This window comes from Juglans regia, chromosome 1, assembly GCF_001411555.2.
Source record: "Juglans regia cultivar Chandler chromosome 1, Walnut 2.0, whole genome shotgun sequence".
Classification (NCBI taxonomy): Eukaryota; Viridiplantae; Streptophyta; class Magnoliopsida; order Fagales; family Juglandaceae; genus Juglans; species Juglans regia.
This window is the reverse complement of record NC_049901.1, coordinates 6,594,382-6,618,081: the sequence shown is the minus strand read 5'-3', so window position 1 is coordinate 6,618,081 and position 23,700 is coordinate 6,594,382. Positions and strand designations below refer to the sequence as shown.

General features: G+C 37.2%; 2 protein-coding genes across 3 annotated transcripts in view; one reads left to right on the top strand and one right to left on the bottom strand.

Annotated features, from left to right (window-relative positions):
• The window catches only part of LOC108988134 (transportin MOS14), a 44,652-nt gene extending 28,482 nt beyond the window's left edge, over nt 1-16,170 (bottom strand). The window contains exons 1-9 of one of the 2 annotated variants that reach the window (XM_018961267.2): nt 15,742-16,170; nt 15,499-15,597; nt 15,073-15,297; nt 14,881-15,000; nt 14,547-14,630; nt 14,391-14,450; nt 13,175-13,303; nt 12,664-12,725; nt 8,642-8,698 (exon numbers count right to left, since the gene is read on the bottom strand). In XM_018961267.2, coding sequence (XP_018816812.1) covers nt 8,642-8,698; nt 12,664-12,725; nt 13,175-13,303; nt 14,391-14,450; nt 14,547-14,630; nt 14,881-15,000; nt 15,073-15,297; nt 15,499-15,597; nt 15,742-15,969 — 1,064 coding nt within the window. In that variant the 5' untranslated portion in view covers nt 15,970-16,170. The remainder of the gene's footprint in view (nt 1-8,641; nt 8,699-12,663; nt 12,726-13,174; nt 13,304-14,390; nt 14,451-14,546; nt 14,631-14,880; nt 15,001-15,072; nt 15,298-15,498; nt 15,598-15,741) is intronic. The other variant, XM_018961268.2, reaches the window with a different exon arrangement.
• Nucleotides 16,171-21,255: 5,085 nt separating this feature from the next.
• On the top strand, nt 21,256-22,403 carry LOC108988044. Its single transcript, XM_018961138.2, has 2 exons — nt 21,256-21,469; nt 21,585-22,403. The coding sequence occupies exons 1-2, from the start codon at nt 21,282-21,284 to the stop codon at nt 21,943-21,945; spliced, it is 549 nt and encodes a 182-aa protein (XP_018816683.2). The 5' UTR covers nt 21,256-21,281; the 3' UTR covers nt 21,946-22,403.
• Nucleotides 22,404-23,700: the final 1,297 nt, after the last annotated feature.

Genomic DNA, 23,700 nt, shown 5'->3' with positions numbered 1-23,700 from the left:
AGATTTCTAGTCTCTTCTCCTTGGGAGACGCATTATCCAAATTTATGTCAAAAGAGGTTGCCAAGCGTCTGTTCTGATCATTTCCAATTTTTCTTGATTGTGGTGGCATGGGGTAGGCGATATTTCAAATATGAGAATATGTGGCTTGAAGCTGATGGATTTGTGGAGAAGGTAAGGAATTGGTGGGTTTCTTATTCCTTTAATGGTACCCCTAGTTTTATTATGGCAGGTAAACTTAAAGCCCTTAAGACTGATTTAAAGAAGTGAAATGATGAAGTCTTTAGACATACGGAAGTGCAGAAAAATCTTCCTTCGGATGAGTTGCATGCATTGGAGGATGGGGAAGATAATGAGGAGTCCTTGTTAAGAAAGAATGAGATTATGTCCGAAATTGAGAAGGTTTTGTTGATAAAATAAATATCTTAAGAGGCAAAAATAAGGGTGCTTTGGTTGAAGGAGGGGGACAAATGCACTAAGTTTTTTCACAAGATGACTAATTCCCATAGGCGCAATAATGCTATTGAGGTTCTTCACTCCGGCTCTAATGTGTTTCAATCTCCTAATGAGATCCAAGATCATAAAGTGAAATATTATGAAGATCTCCTTTCTGAGACAGCAGAATGGCATCCTAAACTTGATGGTTTCAATTTTGACCAGCTGGATTCGGGTGCAGGGAGCTGGTTAGAGAGGTCGTTTGAAGAAGCAGAGGTGCATCAGGGGTTGAGAGGTATGTGCAAAGATAAAACCCTAGGTCCGGATGGCTTTTTTTAAGAGTGTTGGGATATAGTGAAGGAAGAAGTGATGCAGGTTTTCCATGATTTGCCTTCTTGTCATAAATTTGAGAAGTCCCTAAATGCTACTTTTATTGCCCTCATTCCGAAGATAGCTGGTGACTATGAGTTGAAAGATTTCCGTCCTATTAGTTTGGTAGGTGGGATTTAAAAATTATTTCGAAAGTGTTAGCTAACCGTATGAGTATGGTGATAGATAAAATCATTTCTAAACCTAAAAATGCTTTCATTCGAGGTCGGCAAATACTAGATTCAGTTCTGATTGCGAATAAGTGTTTGGACAGCCAGATGAGAGAAGGCATTCCAGGGTTCTTGGCAAGCTGGATATGGAAAATGCATACGACCACGTGTGTTGGGATTTTTTTTTTTTTTATATGCTTAGAAGATGTGATTTTGGGGATAAGTGGTGTGGATGGGTTTAACATTATGTTTCGACCGCTCGGTTTTCTGTTTTAATTAATGGTAACTCATGAGTCATGTGGATTTTTTTAGACTTCGAGGGATTTGAGACAAGGGGATCCGTTATCCCCTTTTCTTTTTGTTATTGTTATGGAGGCATTGAGTCGCATGGTGGAAGCTACAGTAGGAGGTTTCTTGCTGGTTTTTCGGTGGGAACCAATAATAAGGGTGTCATTTCAATTTCTCATTTATTATTTGCAGATGACTCATTTTTTCTGATGCTAAAAGTAGTTAGATTCAAGTTTTAAGGGTTGTTTTATTGTGTTTTGAAGCTGTCTCGAGCCTCAAAGTGAACTTGGGAAAGTCAAAATTAGTACTAGTGGGGGACGTGAGGAATATTAACTTCCTTGCAGATTTGTTGGGCTGCGAAGTTGCTTCTTTTCCTATAAAATCTCTTGGGCTTTCATTGGGGGCGTCCTTCAAAGTAAAGCATATTTGGGATGGTGTTGTAGAGAAGGTTGAGAAAAGATTGTCGGGTTGGAAGCGGCTATATCTATCAAAAGGGGAGAGATTAACCCTTATCAAAAGCACAATTTCCAATCTTCCTACATATTATCTTTCTTTATTTCCATTATTGGTAGATGTGGCAAACCGAATTGAAAAATTGTTTAGAGCATTTTTGTGGGGTGGTATGGGGGAAGAGAATAAATTTCATCTTGTGAGTTGGCAAAGGGTGAGCTACAAGATTGTGAATGGTGGTTTGCGGGTGCAAAATTTGAGTAATTTTAATAAGGCATTATTAGGTAAGTGGTTGCGGAGGTATCAAATGGAAGGAGATTCATTATGGAGAGAGGTTATTGATTGGAAGTATGAATGTGAGTGGGGGGAGGGGGGGAGGGTGTTCTAAGGAGAGTATGAGGTCTTATGGTGTATGCCTATGGAAAAAAAAAAAATTTTATGAGTAAGAGTAAATTTATTGATACAAATGAAATAGGCATAACTCGTGTACACAGGAAGTATACAAAAGAACATCTAAATACATTCTAAGATCAAGAGATTAAAGACAAGAAGTCATGCGCATTGTTTCCATTAAGCACAATGGCTGAAAACCAAAGCATTAAAGTGTGTACAAAAAAAATTCTGAAGCTTCGCCATTGTACGCTCACTATCTTCCAAACACCGCTCGCTTCTTTCTGACCAAATACACCACATGATGCACAACGGAATCATCTTTCACACTGCTGCCACTTGAGGACAACCTTGAATCTCTTTCCAACAAGCCAATAAATCCATCACCCTCAAAGGCATTACCCATGTGATGTCGACTCTTCTAAAGATCTCATCTCATAGCACCCTTGTCACCTCACAATGCAATAGTAAGCGGTCCACTGATTCTCCATTCTTTTTACACAAATAGCACCAATCCATAACGAGGCAACCCCTTTTCCTCAAGTTGTCTGTGGTCAAAATCTTCCCAAGAGCAATAGTCCATACAAAAAAGTCCATTTTGGAAGGCACACGAGACCTCCAAATACACTTCCAAGAGAAATGAACATTAGCTTGTGATATCAATATTTTGAAAAATGCCCTGACTATACATTTCTTGCTGCCATTAGACCTCCACTGCATTTTATCCCCTTGTGCTGTGGTGTTTCCCGTGGAGTATATCAATCTGGAAAAATCTGAAACAGAGTAATTCCCAATCATGAATATCCCAATTAAAGAGGACATTCCACTAGGGAGGGCCATGAGAAGATACCCGCAAATCCGCCACAGTAGCATATCTGTTAGCTGCAATACGATAGAGAGCTAGAAAAACTGTGTTAAGAACGCGGCAAACATCATTCCAAAATCTAATTCTGGTACCCTCTCTGGCCACAAAACGGATATGACTTACAAAACTCGAACATCCCTTCCTAATGAATTTCCATAAGCCCACATCATACCTCCCCCCCCTTACTTCATTAGAGCACAAAACCCCCAATCACTTCCATGTCTATGTCAATAATTTCCTTCCACAACGACTCCCCCTCCAAGTAATACCTCCATAACCATTTTTCCAACAAAGCTTCATTGAAGGTCCTCAAGTTGCACACTCTCAGTCCCCCATTCGAAATTGGGGAACACACTTTATTCCAATGAAAAAGATGGAATTTTTTTTCCTCCCCCCAATAAGAAGGCCCAAAATAATTTCTCAATCCTGTTTGCCACCCCTGTAGGCAAAGGGAACAAAGATAAAAAAAAATAGGTGGGAAAATTCGTTAAGGTACTCTTAAGTAATGTGAGTCGACCCACTTTTGATAAATACATATATTTCCAACCAACCAGCATTTTCTCTATTTTCTCCACGAACCCATCCCAAATGGATCTAACCTCGTTGAGAACCAAATATTTCATAAGCAGCGAGGACACTTTACAATCCAAGAGGCTCGCCAAGCTGTTGATACTGGGCACCACACCCACCGAAACCATCTCGGACTTACTCAGATTCACGTTAAGCCCTGACACAGCCTCAAAACATAATAAGAGTGCTCGTAGAGTTTGAAAATCTGGCCATGATCCGCTACACAAAAAAGTAGAGTATCATCTGCAAACAAGAGATGTGAAATTATGATAAAGCTATTATTACCATTACCCACCGAAAATCTTGATAGAAAACCTCCTCCAACAGCTGCCTTTACCATCCGGCCAAGTGCCTCCATAACTATAACAAAGAGAAGAAGAGATAGTGGATCCCATTGCCATAATCCATGAGAACTGTTAAAAAAAAGCAGGGGTACCATTCACTAGCACCAAGAATCGAGCGGTGGAAACAGAATGTTTTATCCATGAAGTCTACCTATCACCAAGGCCACACCTACCGAGTAAGTATATAAGAAAATCTCAATTCACATGATCATAAACATTTTCCATATTAAGCTTGCATAGAATACCAGGAACTCCCTCCCACAGCCTATGATCCAAGCACTCATTGGTAATAAGAACCAAGTCTAGGATTTGTCTCCCCGAACAAATACATTTCGAGGCTTAGAAATAATTTGTTCTATTACCAGGGCTTAGATTATTAGCAAGAACCTTTGAAATAATCTTGTATACTCCACTCACAAGACTTATGGGACGGAACTCCTCAACTGTCGTGGCCCCAAGTTTCTTTGGAATAAGAGCAATGAATGTCACATTGAGGCTTGTTTTGAACTTTTGTTTTTTTTTCATGTCGAGGAACCTCTCCAAGGCAGGGCCCTTCCGACCCACCCCTGCAGAGTAAACCCCGGTCTCGTACACCGCACCCTTAAAAGTTTCCCTGCACGGAACTGGTTAAATCGCTGACTTTTCACCAGGGGGTGTGGCCCCAAAGGATTGTTTGCACCCATGAGGTGTTGAACCTTGGACATTGAGAGAGTGATACCCCAAGATTAAGGCCTTCACCACTTGGGCCAACCCCTTGGAGTTACTTTTCGAACTTTTTAAAGGAGTGGAACTCCCCACAAACCTGCAATACATCACATTTTATAATATCCCAACAACCTTATAAATCTCATCTTCGTCAAAAGGTCTTTCCAGGCAACTCGCACTCTGCGAATCAATAGACTCAAACAACAGATTATCAAGCTTTGGCCTCCAACAGACCGGTTCCGTGAGGAGGTTCTCGTAGTAATGCACAATATGGTTTTCTAATTCAAAGGGGGAAGTACGCACTTGAGTACCTAAATGAAGTGTCTCAATGGCATTGCTGCGCCTATGTGAATTAGCCCATTTATGAAAGAACTTCGTACATTTATCGCATTCTTCTAGCCAAAGGGCCCTGGATTTTTCATGCCACGAAGTCTCCTCCATCAACAGTACCCTCTCCAAATCTATCACTACCGAACTCTTCCTCAAGGATACCTCTCTGAGGTGTCTTCCATCAACTCCCTCCCCTCTAATTCCTACAATTCCTCCATAAGAGTAGTCTTCTAGTTGTCAATGTTACCAAGAACTTCCAAGTTCCACTTCTTAATATCGTGCTTCAAAGCCTTAAGCTTGCCTACAATAATGAAGCTAGGAGTGCCTATAAATTGAAAAGAACGCCACCTGATACTCCTAACGAAGCCAAATATGACCAGCCCACATACGAACACCCCACAATACAAATAATTCTTCTATCAATGACCCTCAATTTTGTTTCTTGAAAACACACCACATCAACCTTTCACATTCACAATAAAGATTTAATGTGAAGGCGCTTATTGCAATCACTAAGCCCCCACACGTTCCAAGAGGGGATCTTAGGTTTCATGAGCAGAGGTGACCCCACTCCCTTTCAATCTATCCCTTCCGCCACTCTCACCCTTTGCTTCATAATTAATAGAACATTTGAGCCTTTTAAGTTCCCTGTCTCTCTTTGTGGCAGACTTCAATCTGCCATCTTCAATGGCCACAAGAAGGGCTCTGAATTGTTCTTCAAATCCTATGCAAGAGACCCCAATGCAAGCTTGTATCTCCTCAACCTTTTTAAACACCCACTCTGAAATGAACCTTTTTGTGTTGGGGCTAGGAGGGAGCATGAATATTGGATCAGCATTCCCCCCTCAAAACAGTCCCCTTCACAATTAGCCAACTACAAATCCACACCTTTTGCCCCAACAAGGAGCACCTCATTTCTCATGTTGCCCCCCCCTTCCATTTTTCGGTGAGATTTTCGGTTCTAGTACACCGGTGGAAGGGTTAATGGCCTCCGAAACTACATCCAATATCTGCCCAGCCAGAAAAGAGGGACAAACAAGGAGATTTGCACCTCCCTCTGCTAGAACTTCACTCCCTAACGGGCTAGGCACCTTAGTTGTCATCGTGGATGCGCCGGTGACCACTTCAGGATCACAGAGAACATAGCGACTGCAGGACTTGTCGTTGCCTTCTATTAGTGTTGCTGCCACTGGCATAGCCTCCGATGATAGATTGGCAACCTTCGGCAAGGTCACTTGAGCCTTTGCCAGAGATGGCGGCTCGGACCCAATCGCCGAAGGGCCAGCTCCCCCTGCACTCTCTTCAGCTAGACCGGCTTGTCTGTTGAAGGACCGTAGGCTGCCCCACGGGCTGAGGCCCAACACCTGGGCCCAGCGAAATTTCCTTCCCCTTCTGCTGACTGAATGAGTTAGGTCCGTCAGGCCCACTGTGCTGGCCTTGATCCATAAGTCTTGAGCACGTATATCCACCCCTCACTACTTCAAAAATCTGACCACAGCCCAGGCCCAAGCACCACATATCCACCCCTTAACACACCGTTTTACCAAGTTTATTTTATCAATCAGTACTCCCAATTGGTTCTCCATTTCAAAAAACACCTGAAGCAGAGTTTCCTCATTCAGACCCACCACGTCCCTAACACCCCCACAGCTCTAAATACATGTTGAAAAGGTGGAACCATCTGACCTTGGCATGCCTACCCTCTCTGTGCGCTTCACGTCTTGAGGCATCTCCACCTGACCTTGAAGTACCTCCCTGTACAACCGAGGGTTCGACGTATGCACCGTCGTCATTGGTGGAAGCAACCGCGGAGGACCACCTTCTCTTCCAGCTTCCTTCAACGCCTCTGTTAGTTTCCTCCAACCCATTCGGTCCTTATCCCTTGGAATGAAGATAAAGCTCCGGCAACCTCCCCCGCCATACTCCACTAAAGCTATGAAAATGCCCCTGAAGTTGGAACAACGCTGGGCAATGTAACCTCTATCCCTTTCTCGATTAGCAGTGTAGAACTCCTTCCTCCCAACCTTCAAACTCTCCTCCAAAGCTTTAGACCAACAAAATGTCTCTAGCCCTAAACTCATCTCTTTTACAACTTTCCATCCTTTCTCAATCAGTATTACATGGCGTCCATTCCTTACCACCTCAAACAGCTTGGATTCGATGGGAATACGTATCTTAGAAAGCATTTTGTGCAAAGAAAATTGAAGAAATGATACATAAACGTAGGAAATCACCAGTAAGAATTAACTCAGGTCCAATGAACAGAAACATTCAGACATGGTGAAGAGCCCTAATACTAAATTAAGGTTTCATAAGCACCTTCCAAGATTGGATCTACAGTAACACCTCTTGCAAAGATATTTTAAGTTAAAAATAAAGAAGAGACAGTGACAGAGAGTAGATGGGGAAAAGAATGATGCTCGTCGTCTCAAGTTTTTATGGAAATTTATTAGAAAAGGGTGGAACATTTTTTAAAAACATCTTAAGTTTGAGGTTGGAGATGGTGCAAAAATCCGTTTTTGGTTTGATGAATAGTGTGGTGAGGGTCCTCTTAATACTGTTTTTCCGGTTGTCTTCAAGTTGGTTGGAAACCAACAGGCTGCTGTTTCAAAGGTGTTGTGTCGTGCTAATGGGATTGTGCTTTGGAATGTTATTTCACTAGAAATGCTCAAGATTGGGAACTTAATGAGATTGCAAGTTTTTTCAGCTTTTTGTATTCAGTGAAGATAGGAGGAAATGGGAGAGATATGATGTTGTAGTAACACACAGGGAGTAATAAGTTTTCAGTTAAATCTTTTTACAAGGTGTTGATAGGCCAACAACATATCTCTTTTCCGTGGAAAAGCATTTGGAGGGTTTATGTGCAGTCTAAAGTTGCCATTTTTACATGGACAACTACACTTGGGAAGATTTGGATGGTTGATAATATAAGGAAATGTGGTGTGATTGTTATGGAGTGGTGCTTCATGTGTAAGAAGAATGGGGAATCGATTGATCATTTACTTTTACATTGTGAGGTGGCTAGGGAGTTATGGGTTGGCATTCTTAGTAGACTGGGCTGAGTTGGATTGTGCCTACGAGTGTGGTAGATCTACTAGCATGCTGGAATAGGCATCATAATAGCTCTCAACTGGTAGCTGCATAGAGGATGATACCTTTATGCTTAATGTGGTGTTTATGAAAGGAAATGAATGACAAGTGCTTTAACAACAAGGAGCAAGCAGTGGGGGAAATCTGGAATTTCTTTGTATCTTCTCTTTTTCAGTGGTTTTCTGCTATTGTACTAAAAGGAGGAAATGTTCATGAGTTTTTATTTTCTTTTCAGCTTTCTAGAATATAATTTGGTGTCTCATTTTGTATACTTCATGTGTACATGGGCTTCGCCTAGTTTCATTCGATTCAATAAAGATTCTTACTTATAAAAAAAAATGAACAAGGTGACCAAAAAATACAAAACCAAATTCAAGCCCTGATAAGAGACAGAGAAGCTCTTTATGGAAGTCCAAAATGGAGAATCCTCCAAACTTGGAATACAATCAGCAGTAACATCTTTTTACTAAATTCAAAAAATAGTATAAAATGAATAAATCAAAATAAAATGAAGCAAATATGCTTAATCAATTTTTAAAAAAATGCAATGAGACCTCCATTTATTTCAAAGTTAAACTCAACTTTATCATGGAAACAACACACCAAAAAAAAAATAACTAAATCAATGACAGTAGTACCAGAATTGCAAAGTTGAGTCTGCAATCTCCCAGTCTTCACTTGGAAATGCCACACAGCTGCCAATATATCGAACAGGTTAGACACATCACAAAGCAAATACATCATAAAAATAGAAGGTGTGTGGATATAAATCCAAACAAACACTTTGCTTATATAAAAAATAAATAAATAAGCACTTTAAAACCAAACTATTTCTTTTTTTTTTTATAAGTAAAAATATTGTATATATCAAAAGGAGAAACCAAGTACACTGAATGTATACAAGAAAACACCTTGCCCAAAATGACCCAACAAGCCCCTAATGACCCAAAAAGCCCATAAAAAAAACCAACCCAAAGTACATCAGACCCGACCCCAATCCTAGTTTCCCGTAGAACTAAAACTCTACCCGAACACCAACCCCAACACCTTGATACCTATCTTCACAATACCCTCCCTTTAGACTTCCCTCTAATTGAACTACCACCCTTAGCATCGTAATTGATTGTCGAAAAGAGACATTGTAACTCCCTGCTTTTCTTGAAGCTTGATTTGGTTTCAAGTGTGCGGCTTGCCTCGATCGTAGTAATTAGTTCGTTAAATTTGTCTTCACATCCTCCATGTGAAATTCTCACGAACTGCTGAATCTCGTTAATTTTAGGCAGAATCCAATCTGCTATTGGAGGAAGAGAGACCAGGGGAGCCACAATGTCCCCATCAACCTGCACTGCCGACTCTAGACAATCCTCTACACAAGGTACCAACGCCAAGCCCATTGATTCTCCAGTAACTCCACTGGTTCTCTCCAATGGTATCGGGGTCCCCATTGGAGATTCTGGGGTGACAACAAGTCCCTTCACCTCTGGGATGATAGCAAATCCTACATCTCCTTCAGACCTCGACAGTACACCTTTTTCCTTCAACACTAACGAATGAGCCATAGTTTCTTCCGAGACCAAGGGTGTAATACCGACTATCGATCTATCCTGTGTAACACGAGACGAATGACGTTCCATTACTGATGTCTCTACGCCAATACCAGATGTAGACCCCACTTCAAATAACCCAGATTTCCTTTTGACCCGCCATACTCTCCTGGATCTGGTTATAGGGACAGGGCCGAATCCGATCTTCCGTTTTCCTTTTTCTAAGTTTAAAGGATTCGGGCCTATCATGTTTCTTACCACCCTGTTGCCTCCAGCTGAAAGCCGATCTATTTTCGTAGACATGAAAGTTATCGCTGTCTTCAACTCGACAAGTTGGGTTTCCATCTCCTTTAGAGACTTGTGCATCTCGAGAAGCTGGTCTTGAGGTGTGATTTTCAACATGTCCCGTCTTTAGAGCTGCCGCATAGGATTGCCTCGCCACCGAGTAGGATGTACTTGGGTCTTTCTCCAAGTTCTCCCTCCCTACCACACCACCTTGTCCTTCCAAGCCGTCACTCCCTCTCTTACCGAAGGAAAAATGACGCAGCACCTCCCCCATCCTTGTCCAACCACTGCCCCCCTCTTCAAGAATGAAAATAAAATTCCTCCTCCCCCCACCACCATACTCCTCCACCGCCATATAACGTCCACGAGCATTCGAGCAGCGATGTACTGTGAAACTACGTCGACCTTCCCGAACAGTGGAGAAAAAATCTTGTTTCTTATCCTTAGTACACGCTTCTATGGCCTTGGTGAGCCACTGCACTGTTGTCGAACCCAGAACCAACTTAGATATCACCCTTCGACTCCTTTCAGTAGTGGCCAACATGCTTCCCTCCTTTACCAATGTAAAGGATTTAGATTCTATGGCCAACTCCATAGAAGAACCCATTCTGTCCCACTCCCCTTCTTCAACAACCATTCATCATCTCAAAGATGAATCTAAATCCTTTGGGAGCTGCAAGCACTGCGAAGTTGTGGACTCCAGGTCGTGCTCACTGCAAGCACTGTAGAGTTGCTGCAAATCGTGCTCACAGAAGACGCCGGAGCAGTCGCCGGAGCCTTCAGGGTCGACGGCACGCCCACCGGAGCCTTCGGGAGGATCGCCGGAGTACTCTGAGAGGCAAAACAGCAATATATAAGCCGCCGGAGGTTGAACCGACGCCGGACGGCCCTCAGCAAAGTCGTCGAGGTCCGTCGACTTTATCTGTGCCGACGGTACAATTGGCCTCACCGGCAAAGGGTGGGTGGCGGCAGATCTGGTTCCTTAGGGTTTTCGCGCTTTGTAGTGTTTTCTCTCTCCTCTGGGCCTACGCCGGACGGCCCTCAGGTAAGTCGCCTGGGCCCGTCGGCTTTGTCTGTGACTACGGTGAGAGGTCACTCGCCGGCAAGGGTGGCGCCGACGTCCTTAGGGTTTTTACGTCTGAGAGAGTCCTAATGTGCGTACGTCTGGAGAAAGTAAGCTTAGGATTGATTCTTCAAGCATATCAAGTAGGAAACGTAATGCTATGGAAGTACTTCTGGGGGGGGGGGGGGGGGGGGGTGTTGGGGTTTCAACCAATGTTTTAAATTTTGTACCGTACCGGCCGGTACGGCCGAAATTTTTCGTTTCGGCCGTCCGGCCGGTACAGCTATGATATATGTTCCGTACCGGTTAAAATTTTTTTTTTTTTCATTTTTTCAAACTACAAATTTATTTTTTAACCCCTAATTTAGACTAGACTATTTATAATTTTTATATATATGTATTTATATATAATTTATTTATATATAGACTATTATTTTGAAATATAATTTTTATATATATTTATATATATAATTTATTTATATATCGACTATCCCGAAACGTTATCCCGAAACGCTATTCCGAAACGGTACCGGTACCGAAATATTTCGTTCCAGTGCCTTGACCGGTACGACGTCCGGTACGGTATTCAAAACATTGGTTCCAACGAAGTGAGGGGGGTGTATAGTGTGGGTTTATGGAAATTTATTAGGAGGGGATGGCAGAGTTTAGAAAACCACATCCGTTTTGTGGCTGGAGAGGGCACCAAAATCAAGTTTTGGCAAGATACTTGGTGTGGAGATTGTGCTCTTGATAGGGCGGTTCCAGATCTCTTCAGTTTTGCAGCTAACAAGGATGCCTCCGTGGCGGATCTTAGGGTATCTTCACATGGTTCACACCAGTGGAATGTCCTATTGAATAGGGATATTCATGATTGGGAACTACACACTGTTTCAGAATTTTTCAAGTTGATATACTCCATGGGAAACAATACGACACAGGGGGATAGGATGTAGTGGAGGTCCAAAGGCAGCAAGAAGTTTCCAGTCCAGGAGTATTACAAAATTTTGGTATCACAAGGTAATGCTCCGTTCCCCTAGAAGAATATTTGGAGATCTCGTGTGCCTTCTAAAGTAGCTTTCTTCATTTGGACTGTTGTTCTTGGGAAGATTTTGACCACAGACAACTTGAGGAAGAGGTGACTCATTGTGATGGATTAGTGTTACTTGTGTAAAAAGCAAGGAGAATCGGTGGATCACTTATTATTGCATTGTGAGGTGACAAGGGTGTTGTGGGATGAGATCTTTAGAAGAGTTGACGTCGCTTAGGTAATGCCTCGAACTCTAAGGGTGGCCAATTTACTAGCTGATTGGACAGAGATTCAAGGCTGTCATCAAGTGGCAGCAGTGTGGAAGATGATTCTGTTGTGTGTTATGTGGTATATTTGGGCAGAACGGAATGAGCGTTGCTTTGAAGATAGGGAGCGCACAATGGCGGAGCTTCAGAATTTTTTACATACTCTATTGCTTTGATTTTCTGCTATTGTACTTAATGGGAACAATGCTCGTGATTTTCTATCCTTAATTTCTCGTTCCTAGAATGTATTTAGGTGCTCTTTTGTGTACTTCCTGTGTACACGAACTATGCCTATTTCATTCGTATAAATGAAATTTACCTCTTACTTATAAAAAAAAAAAAAGGAGCACAGCGTATATGTTTCTGAATAATTGGTTAATTATCAAGAGAACTTTTTATACTCATAGTTTCTCGCCTGTCAAAATCTCGAAGAAAACACTACTGGATATAAAATGTTATAAGATCAACCTATTACCTCAACAGTGCATCTGCTAGAGCAATTGCTTCAGCACTTGCTTCTACAATCAGAGATGGTGCCTAGTGAACATTCACAAGCCAAAAAAGTTCATGAGAAGGAGAAAGATACATCAAGTAGTGATTATACGCATCAAATTCTGTTAAGTATGTCACTGTCATTAACAGTAATAATGTAGACAAGTTAGAACTGCTCACACGTGTTAAGTCAATTACAATTTACAACTAAAAAACCAATGCTATCTCCATCTCAATATATTTTTACAATTATTAATGAAAATGTTAAAATAAAATCAGCTTCCAGCTTCCTAAAATGTCATCTACTTTATATTAGAAGTGGCATGACATCTGCGTGTGATAAGAATCTCATATGATTCTGGGAAAAAATGTAAGAATAATATAGTAAACTGAATAAGTAAAACTACCAAAAGTGGAAGTTTTGCATATTTTGAAGCAATCCAAAAGGGGGAATCATTATCTATTTTGAAATGGAGGGAGTAGTCAGTACGTACGGCCTGCCCAATTTCTGACAACAAGCATGCAAGACCACCAATAACTTTCTCATCTCCCTTACTAAGAGCTGGTAGAAGGAGCACTTCTTTAAGAAAGTGTACTCTGCATAACAAAACCTGGGGCAGCCCCTACAAAGGAAAGCATAGCTGAGAGTATATAAGATATTCAAACCAAAGGCAATACAGACTTTGCAAATAGTTAAATCTTAGCATGATGGTCCCAACATTAATTTCAATTTTGCTTCAAAAACATTAGGTTAAAAAGATGTAGCTCAAATTGGGTATGCCAATAGTTTTGTTATGGATTCCAAAGTATCTGGCACACTGTCAATATTTATTAGAAAAAAAAATAAGTAACTTTTTTTTTATATAAGTAAAATGAAAGTTGTATTGATACGAATGAAATAGGTAAAGCCCGTGTACACAGGAAGTATACAAAAGAACACCTAAATACATTCTAGGAACCAGAAATTAAAGACAGAAATAGGTAACTTAGCCACCAGTATGACATATAATCATAAGAATTCACCAGTTCTCTCCTGCAGGTGGCGTTTACGCACCATTTTGGCATCAAGTGGAGTGAAGTCAGCTTAGGTTTTAATGCACACATGAAAGAAACGAAACTACAAGTGATTTAATTGGAGCATATTATGGATCAAACAAACCTAGGTATTGAATTCTATTGAGCCAGGAGTGCATATCATACAACAGGGGCAACTCATATCCCATCCAGTAGGGTAGCCATGGGCTAGGCCACTCGGCCAGTGCAAACCGAGATTCTAAAAGCCCAGGCCATATGTTTTAGCCCAAAATTGTAAGGTTGTTTGCCTTTCCTAATAAGATTTCAGGCCTGGCTTGAGTTTCATGATCATTGGCCTGGTACACTCCAGTCTATCCCCGATTCTTGATTCTAATATTAATTTTTCATCTATTTACCTCTGATGTGATTTGAACCCTTGACCTTGGATGACTATAATTCAACCTTTGACCATTTGAGCTACAAACTCTTAAGCCATTCAGGCTGGACTGAAACCAAGACCACAAGAAGCTCTCTTTGACCATGCTTGGGCTAAAAAAATAGGGCCCAAGAACCGATTAGGTCAGCAGTTTTCACTTAAGCACATGGTGCAGGCCCAGCTCACCCCATGAGCAGCCCTACTACAATACGCACATATGGAAAATGATTGCAGTGTTCACGTGAAAGGGTAGGACATACCTCATGTCGGCTAACAAGTTCAATGAGAACTTCAATGGCCAGATCAAATGAAGATAAAACCTATAACCAACAGTGTAGATATTAATTACAGATGTGACAACTATAAATATTAATACTCTATCTATTTCAACGGCCAGTGTAGTTAAGAAGGATTACCTGCAGAGAACTAAATACAAAATTAAGAAGCGGATGTGCTGGCAATGAGCCTGGGGGAATCTCTGAGAAGCACCCTGCTCGAATCTGAGTGCCAGGAGGTTGATATTAAAAGAAAACCATAGATGAAACAAAAGCTTTGCATTTTCAGTAAAAACAATAATATAATATAAAATGAAAACAATGCCAAGAGTTAAGAAAGAAATCGTGCCATAACTTATGTGAAGACTAATGAAGCACGAGCCAGTGCTCGTTTCCTTATTTGATTGCAGGAAAAAACATACTTATGCAGTTTAATCAGCACAAGCTCTTAGCATAGTTTGAACAATTGGCATACCCAACTCAGTAAGCAGCGCAGAATTTTTCTGTTGCTTTCATGTAGTCGTGCACCTCCACCAAAACTTTTCTCAGATTGCTGTAGTAGGAACTCAAGAACTGTCGGAGTACGCGAGAGAAGCTGTGTAAAAGAGAATTAAGGCCTAGCACGGAAAAGGGCCAAAAGCAAATGAGGAGAAGGGAGTTCGTAAACCTCTTGGCAATACTGGCTTCTGCAGGCTGAACTTATTTTGTTATCAGCATTTTGGCTGTCAAAAACTTCTTCCGGAAGAACCGTAAGCATCTCCAAGACAGCAACATTACCATCATCGTGGCTCTGCAGATTCTGAAGGCTGTAAAATAGCTGCTCAATGGGTTTCCCATTCTCAACAGAACGAAGTATAAGCGCAGAGAGTGCAAGACAGATTTGTGTTAAAAGCTGTCATTAAAATAACACAAAATCATAAAAAAAAAACAAAAAAAAAAAGGAGATTCAGATTATAACCCAGGACCAAAGAACCAACATGGCATCAAATTCTCACATAATTACAGCTAATCAACAATATAGCCAGCATATATCATCAGTTCCAGCCAATAAACACCTAGAGCGTTCTACCGTTAGGCTGGGGGAAAAAAACACCTGAGGAGGGCCAGAGCTAAATCTTTTGGCAGCCAAAAGAAGAGCATTAAGCAAAGCATCTTTAGCTCCTAACTGCAGATAATATCCTTCCTTTTGGATCTGCAATGCGATAGGATATATATCAAAAAATGGCGAATATGTATCGCGTTTGAGACACAGATACGCAAGGGAGGCGAATAAGATACTAAATGAGAGTGAGAGAGGATAAATTTGAAGTAATGGCTAGGGAGTGGAAAACGAAACCTTGCGTTTGAGAATCTGGGCGGCGAAGAACTCGACCTCGAAATCGGAGACAAAAGAGTGGGAGGAGGAGAAGAGGGAGGAGGCGGTCAGGATGGAGGTGGCCACCTCCCAAGCGGCGTCGCTTTGCTGAAACTGAACCAGCCATTGATTCGCGGCCACGCGGTTGCCAGATTGGCTGTCGTGATTAAGGACGTGAACCGCCTCTGCCACCTTCATTTGCAACTCCATCTCTCTCCCTCCCTCTCTATCTCTCTCGTTTCTATCAGTATCGGAGTAATACGAAACCCTCCTCGTCAAAAGGGAAGAGACAAGGGAGGATCATCTCAACAGACTACTCTAATGGGAAGCTTAGGTGTGGTGTGGCCGTCTTGTCTGGTTAATCAACCAAAGGTAACAAAGAGTGACTGCTTCAACCAACCCACGAAATTCAACAATTTTATTCTTTTATTTTTTTAAATAAAAGATTCAAACCCTAAAATCCCTAAAATATGAAATCCACCCAATGGTGGAGTATGAGCACTGATATGGATTAGTCAAATGCAAGTGTATCTAAAAATTTTGATTTTTATATTAGTGAAATCTTCTGTTTTGGAATAGTCAAAATATAGGAACTCCACGTATGAATTACACTAAATTCAAACATTTCTCACATTGTTTATAACTAAAATATATATTTTATTCTAAAATACTGTAATCTCTAATTATTTATTAATATTATTAATAATAATATTAATTAACTGATTTTGTGTATAATTATTAAGATTGTTATTTCTAATTATTAATTAATATATAATTAGTATAGTTATAAAATATTAAAAAATTATTATTATTATTAAAAAATATTATTATATTAATATTTTGACTAATATATAAATAATTTAACATAAGATTATATGTTGAATAGCTTTGATTTTAGACAAAACATATAATTTTAGGTAACTTTAACTTTAATTTTGACTAAATCATTGTCAATACTCTAAGAAATCTCATAATCTGACGCTTTAGGTCATTTGCAAGATGGCCCACAAATTATCGGATTCGAGCCTTCTCTAATCACTTGAAAGTATATGTCTCGATTGTTTTTGTAAATAAAATAAAATGAATTGAGATAAAAATTAATTATAATATTATTTTTATTTAAAAATTTAAAAAAATCAATTATTTTATTTTATATAGAAATTTAAAATAATTATAATAATTAATAAAATGAGTTTGAGAATAATTTGTAAAAATAAACGAGATTAAAACGGTACACCCAAATTCTGTTTCAACCCTTTTCAGTGAAACACTCGCCGGACGCCCCTATCCGCACGTACCCTCTCTGCCGATCTGTCGTCGGAGAATGCGACCGCTGCCAAAATAACGACGTTGAGTTGATTCGACAAAAAAAAAAAAGTAACTAATTTTTTCGTTGGTACCGAATCGAATCTTACAGATCAGAACGGAACGCTTTTTATCTCTTTCTTTTTCATTTGAAGTTAATTGAATTTCATCTACTTTTAGGGTTTTCAAATTGCTCAAGCATAAAGTCAAGGCAGACGGAGAATGAAATCATGCTCAGATATGGAGTTCCCCACTCGCACTTCATATGCAGCATCGTCGCCTGTTTAGATTTTTTCTTTTTTTAATAATTGGTCAGTGAAGTATCTTTTACATTGAAAGCTTGAATAAATAAACACGTCACAAATTTACAACGAAACCCATAGCCTAGCAAGAATATATGACTCTTAACCCTTAATTTTATTTTAAAATCGAGTAATGAATATAATATTATTGATAAAATCGAGTAATTATAATTTTTTTTAACTTTACTTTTGATTTTAAAAATGACATAATTTTTTCTGTAATAATTATCATGATAGAAAATCAGAAAGAGAATTCTCATTTAATATGTTCAATATCAAAATAAAAAATACTTAATATAACTTGTCATCTAGTAAATATTTACTTAGCAGCCAAGTTTTTCACATCTTTAATCAAAACTTTCTTGACTTATTTACAATCTATTTTAAGTAAAAACTTTTGATTCAACAAATCATCTTAAAATTTGAAAATACATAATACAATAGCTAAAATTTCATTTTTAATTGTACTATAATTCTTTTGGACAGAATTCTAACATCCATAATGGAATCGAACAATCTGTTCCAAATCAGTTAATAATTTTTGTTTCATAATTCCTCCAAATTCAATATCAAAGGCATCTGTTTCAACAATTTTAAAAGTGTGAGGAGATGGAAGTCCTTAGCATGGTAATTTCTTAACATGAACCTTAATTTGTTTTATAATATTAGTATATTTGTCTGTCCAATGAGGTGGATTCTTTTTTAATCTTTTAAATAGTAGTTTACATAATGGCCTGAGAGATTGATAAAAGTCTGCAATATAATTGAGATTTCCTAAAAATTTCTGTAATTGATTCTTATCTGTTATTTTAATAGAAAATTTATCAGTAAATTATATTGTTTTGCTAATTGGTGTAATAATTTATTGATAAATCTCATGTCCAATGAATTTAATTTTATCCTTAAATAATTTTATTTTAGGTGATGAAACTACTAATTCATTTTGTTTTATGATTTGAGCAAAAGTATTTAAATGTTTTCAATGTTGTTCAATAAATGAAGAAAATATTAATACATCAATTGTGCTGCCTTTTTTGTTCAAAAATAGGCAGAATTAGAAAGAGGAGTTCCTCGTCTAGTCATCAATTATAAACCTCTAAATAAGGCATTACAATGGATTAGATACCCAATTCCTAATAAAAAATATTTATTATTCCGACTTTATGATGCTACATTATTCTCAAAATTTGACATGAAAAGTGGATTATGGCAAATTTAAACTGTTGAAAAAGATCGTTATAAAGCAGCATTTATAGTTCATTTTGGACATTTTGAATTGAACGTTATGCCATTTGGATTAAAAAATGCTCATAGTGAATTTCAAAATATTATGAATGAGATATTTACTCATTTTACTCATTTTTTGATAGTTTATATAGATGATGTATTAATATTTTCTTCATCTATTGAATAACATTGGAAACATTTAAATACTTTCATTCAAATCATCAAATAATAAAAGACATATATGCTATCATGCATATGGCAAGTTTTACCACCTATTATTTATATTAATACTATCTATTATTATCTATTTATCTATTTACTACTTGGGATATACGCATTTGGTATCAGAGCCATTGGTAATTATATTATTATATTTTATTATTTTACCTTTTATATTGCTATTTTAATTGCTGTTTAATTTTAAATATTTTATGATGGATAATTATTATGCTCATATGAGTTAAGATGCCTAGATTATAATCTAAGATTTGAATTAGAAATATTAATGAATAACATAGAGGATCTTAAGAAACAACAACAATTGATGAGATAAGATTATACATTAATGATGTCTAAATATTATATATATCAAAGTAGATAAGCAGTAATAAAATATCTAGAAGCTGACTGCACATTCTTAAGAAACGAAATTAAAAGTGTAAGAAATCATTTAAGGATTATTACTTTATAAAAAATAAAAAAAAGTAAGAAATCACGGATACAGATTTTTACAAAAATAACTCATAACTAAAGAAAATGGAGTATATTGATAAGCTTGTGTTGGTAAGTCATGAAAATCCGATGGTTAGCCCGTTTATGCCAGGAGGCTTTAAGGGTGATCCCGATGGTGTTTTATCAAGCTCTTAAAATTATAAATATATGTAGTACTATCTCTTTAAAAAATGATGGGATATATCTTTTAAAAAAATAAATTTAAAATGTCTAAATCTCATACATTTTATTTTTAAAAAAAATGATATTTGTACTTATAATGTTTACTTACATAATAATACCTTACAAAAAAAAATATAAAATTTGAAACCCAAAATTTACATTTAAAAATAAATTGGTAAAATAGATCTTGTACATAAAATTATATGTAAAATTATAAATATATGTAGCACTATCTCTTTAAAAAATGGTGGGATATATCATTAAAAAAATATATTTTTTTAATAAAAAGCTCATAATTATTATTATTTTTTAAATATCTCATGATTATAAATATTATTTGTTAGATAATCGGTTAATATTTTGGAAATTTTGAATTATGTTTTATTATTTGTCGGTAATTACCACGTTTTTTTCCCCAAACAATGAGTATTAACAACGTATCAACTCGACATGTTTTGTTTTGTAACAAATGCTGATTAAACAATGAAGGAACGAAGAAACTCTGTTCCCACAAGAATGGCCGAAAACAAAACCGTGGGTGCGGAGGCAATGGGCGTTCAGGCGCAAAGTGTGGGCGGAAAGCAACAATTTGCCTGGATTTTGTCAGAGGTTGCATACAACTTACATTGATGGAGTTGGACTGCATCCTTATCCAAAAGCTCTTATGCCTCGTCAACCTCAACTCCCACGCTCATTGGTTCATGTTTGCTGCACAACCCAATCCAATCATCTCAAAGAAGCCCTCTGATAACTGAAGGTGAGGTCACGCGCTCAACTCGTTTGGCTTAGATTGACAATATAGCAACTGAAAGTCCCACTTTCCTGTGTGCCCTTGGCGTGGGGACACGGAAAGAACTGACTGGATAGTAGATAATGCCAAATCCTTTTTCTTTATTGTTAAATTTATCTTAAATTAAATTAAATATATAAATTTTTAATTTTTAAATTATTTAACTTATATTTATTTAAAATTTTTTTATATCTAAGATTCATAATTTTTTTCAATTTAATACTTCTTTACATATAAGATTTATAGACTATATTTAAATATTAAATTGAGTTGAGTTGAGTTGAGTTGAGATGATAAAATATTATTAGAATATTATTTTATAATATTATTATTATTTTAAAATTTTAAAAAATTAACTTATTTATTATATTTTATATTAAAATCTTAAAAAATTGTAATGATAAGTTGATATGGATTTAGTAACCAAACGAAACTATAATTTTTTTAACTTATCATAAATATATTTTAACTTATTTTAACATATAAACATATTTAGGCTACGTTTAGTTGTAAAACTCAGCTGAGCTCAATCTAATTTTAAGTTGAGTCTAATATTTAAATATTTAATTCTTAAATTATTAAATTCATCTCAACTCAAAATCTTCTTACACGTAAGATCCATAATTTTTTTCAACTCAATATATCTTTATTCATAGAACTCACAATCTTTTTTAATTTATTATAAAAAATATTAAATTCATCTCAACATTTAAACACATTTTAAATTTAATTTAAATGATCCCATATAACTATTTTCATTATTTAACTTATAATTATTTATAAAAAATTGAATTCAACTAAACTTTACTTAACCTCCAACTTAACATTCAAAACTCATTTTATAATTTTAACTCCTTATTAGTCATAAAAAAATTTAATTTAACTTAACATCTAAATGCGGCTTAATTTCGTAATTTATCCAAAATATTATGGCTATATTTATAGTCTTATCTTCCGGACCAAACTCTCTTTATCAATTATGTTTATGTTTTGTAGAAAATCACATGCGCGTTTCCTTTTCGTGGATGGATTGTTCTGCTATCATCAAGCAACAGAGCAAGCACGAAATGAACATGCCTGAGCAGGGAGCTCAAGATCATCATCATCATCATCTTGACTCATCTTCTTCGGATCAGCTTGAAACTGGGTCTTTGAATGACTTGTCTTCGCTCCTTCAACAACTTCCCATCAAGTAAGAGCCCTGCATTAAATCCTTCAAGTTAATTGGGTCATATATTGCATGTTTTCTGATTTCTTTTCTATCTTGAAGCTTTTTTCCTGAATTTTATGTCATGTTGGGTTTGTAGGAGGGGGCTTTCAAAGCATTACGAAGGGAAGTCAAGGTCATTTACTTCGCTAGCAAACGTGAAATGCATGGAGGATCTTGTCAAGGTCGAGCACCCTTGCAACAAGAAGTTGAAGTCTTGCAAAAGCTATGTGGGATTAGGGGAGAGCCAGAGTCACAGATCATCACGCCCTCCTATGGCTTCTTCCTCCAGCCCTAGGCTCAATATTTCGAAGAAGTTATCCAATTCCAAGGGCTCCTGCTCTTTACTCTCTGTGAATAGAAGCGGCAGCTTTCTGAGAAGCGGCTCTCCGGCCTCCCCACCTCACAGATCGACCAGTTCAAGTAGTATTTCGAACCAAACCCCGGCTTTGTTAGCCTAGAAGGATTCGTGGAGTGCTACGTACAGTTTCCGTTCCCTTATTTCTCGGAAAACAATTCATTAGGCTTTCTAGAATCCTGCTCACGTGGGTGATCAAGAAATGGATCGAAATCACTCGTCTTTTCTTGTGTATCTAGGAATTAACTTGCATTTGCTTTTATGGTTTATTGTTTCGAAAACCATAATTAATGCAATTTTTTTTTTCTTTTATTTCAAAATCTGACCATTAGTGAATGAACTTCTTTTGATTTATTTGTCTTTATGGGGCTGACATTCATGGAAGTGAGGGAAGTATTCCCACTACTAGTTTTCTATAACATTGACACGCTCTGACTTATTTGTAGCAACCCCTTTTCATCCCAAATTTAGTGTATATAAGTAGCCAAGGTTCACTTTAGGTTGTAAGTGCAGCATTTTCCCTGCACATGCATTGCATTGATCCACCTTCTGATTATCTGACTCCTGACTCATTTTGTTTAACGGTTTAATCAGATTAGCATCTAATAATATTTTTAATTTTTGAATGATGTTTAACAATTAGTGTCAAAATAGGTATATGTCACGAATTTGAATCATTGATGTGTTATCATGAATGTTAGATTTTGAAGTTTAATGAATTCGAATGCCTGCATTTTCTTCGTTTGTTTTTTCAAATAAGATAAGATGAATTGAGATTAAAGTTAAAAAGTTGAATAAAATATTATTATAATATATATTTTTAATATTATTTTTGTTTTAAAATTTAAAAAAATTAAATTATTTATTTTATTTTATGTGAAAATTTGTAAAATTTGTAATAATTAGAAAATATGAATTAAGAGTAATTATGAAAACAAACGAGATTAAAAGAAGACAACTGCCAAACCTTTTGATTGAACATAAAATGAAAGAGTGGAAAGCATGGGATAGATATGTCTTAGTACCGTATAAGTGATTAACAACTAAGAGCACTCTCATTGGATTAGCCAAAGTTAAATGACAGTTTTGATAAATGTATGAGAAATTTAATTTTTGACTTTTGACTATTTCATTCACATAAATCTTTACATTGGAATAGTTATTTTTTCATTATATATTAATAAAATAATATAAAATGAATTTGGTTTTAGTTATTTACATTAAATCTCCACATTAGATTTTATATTTATTCATTATATGTAGGGCTGATATCGGTCCGGTCCGGTCCGGTCTTGGGCCATAATGTGGACCGGACCTATTCGGTCTACACTTTCTCCACCCTGGACCGGACCGACTCACATATCGGTCCGGTCCGGTCCGGTCCATTTCGGTCCGGTCCGGTCCAGGGTCGGTCCAGTCGGTCTGGACATGCCTAAAATGGGTCATTCAGCCCATCTAAATGTGATTTTTTTTTTTTGTCTAATTTCAATTATTTTCGGCCCATTTCAAATTTGGTATATTTTTTTAACTAAAACTATTTAAAAAACTTGATTTTGAAAAATACAATGATAAAAAAAAAAGTTAAAAGTTAAAACTAATCTATATAAAATAAAAAAAACCCAAAAAAAAAAATAATAATAATACAGAAGTTATTACAAATTACAAATTATAATCCAAAATTAACAACTTAAACACTTGACATATATGCATCAAAATTCTAGTTGCTACTTGCTACATCCAGCTTACTAATCTTCAAGTCAGACTTCAGTTACTCAAGAGTTAGGACAAGTAGGGCTGTGACAAAAAAAGAAAAAAACAATTATCAAATAGAAATCAAAATTCTAGCTGCTACATCCAA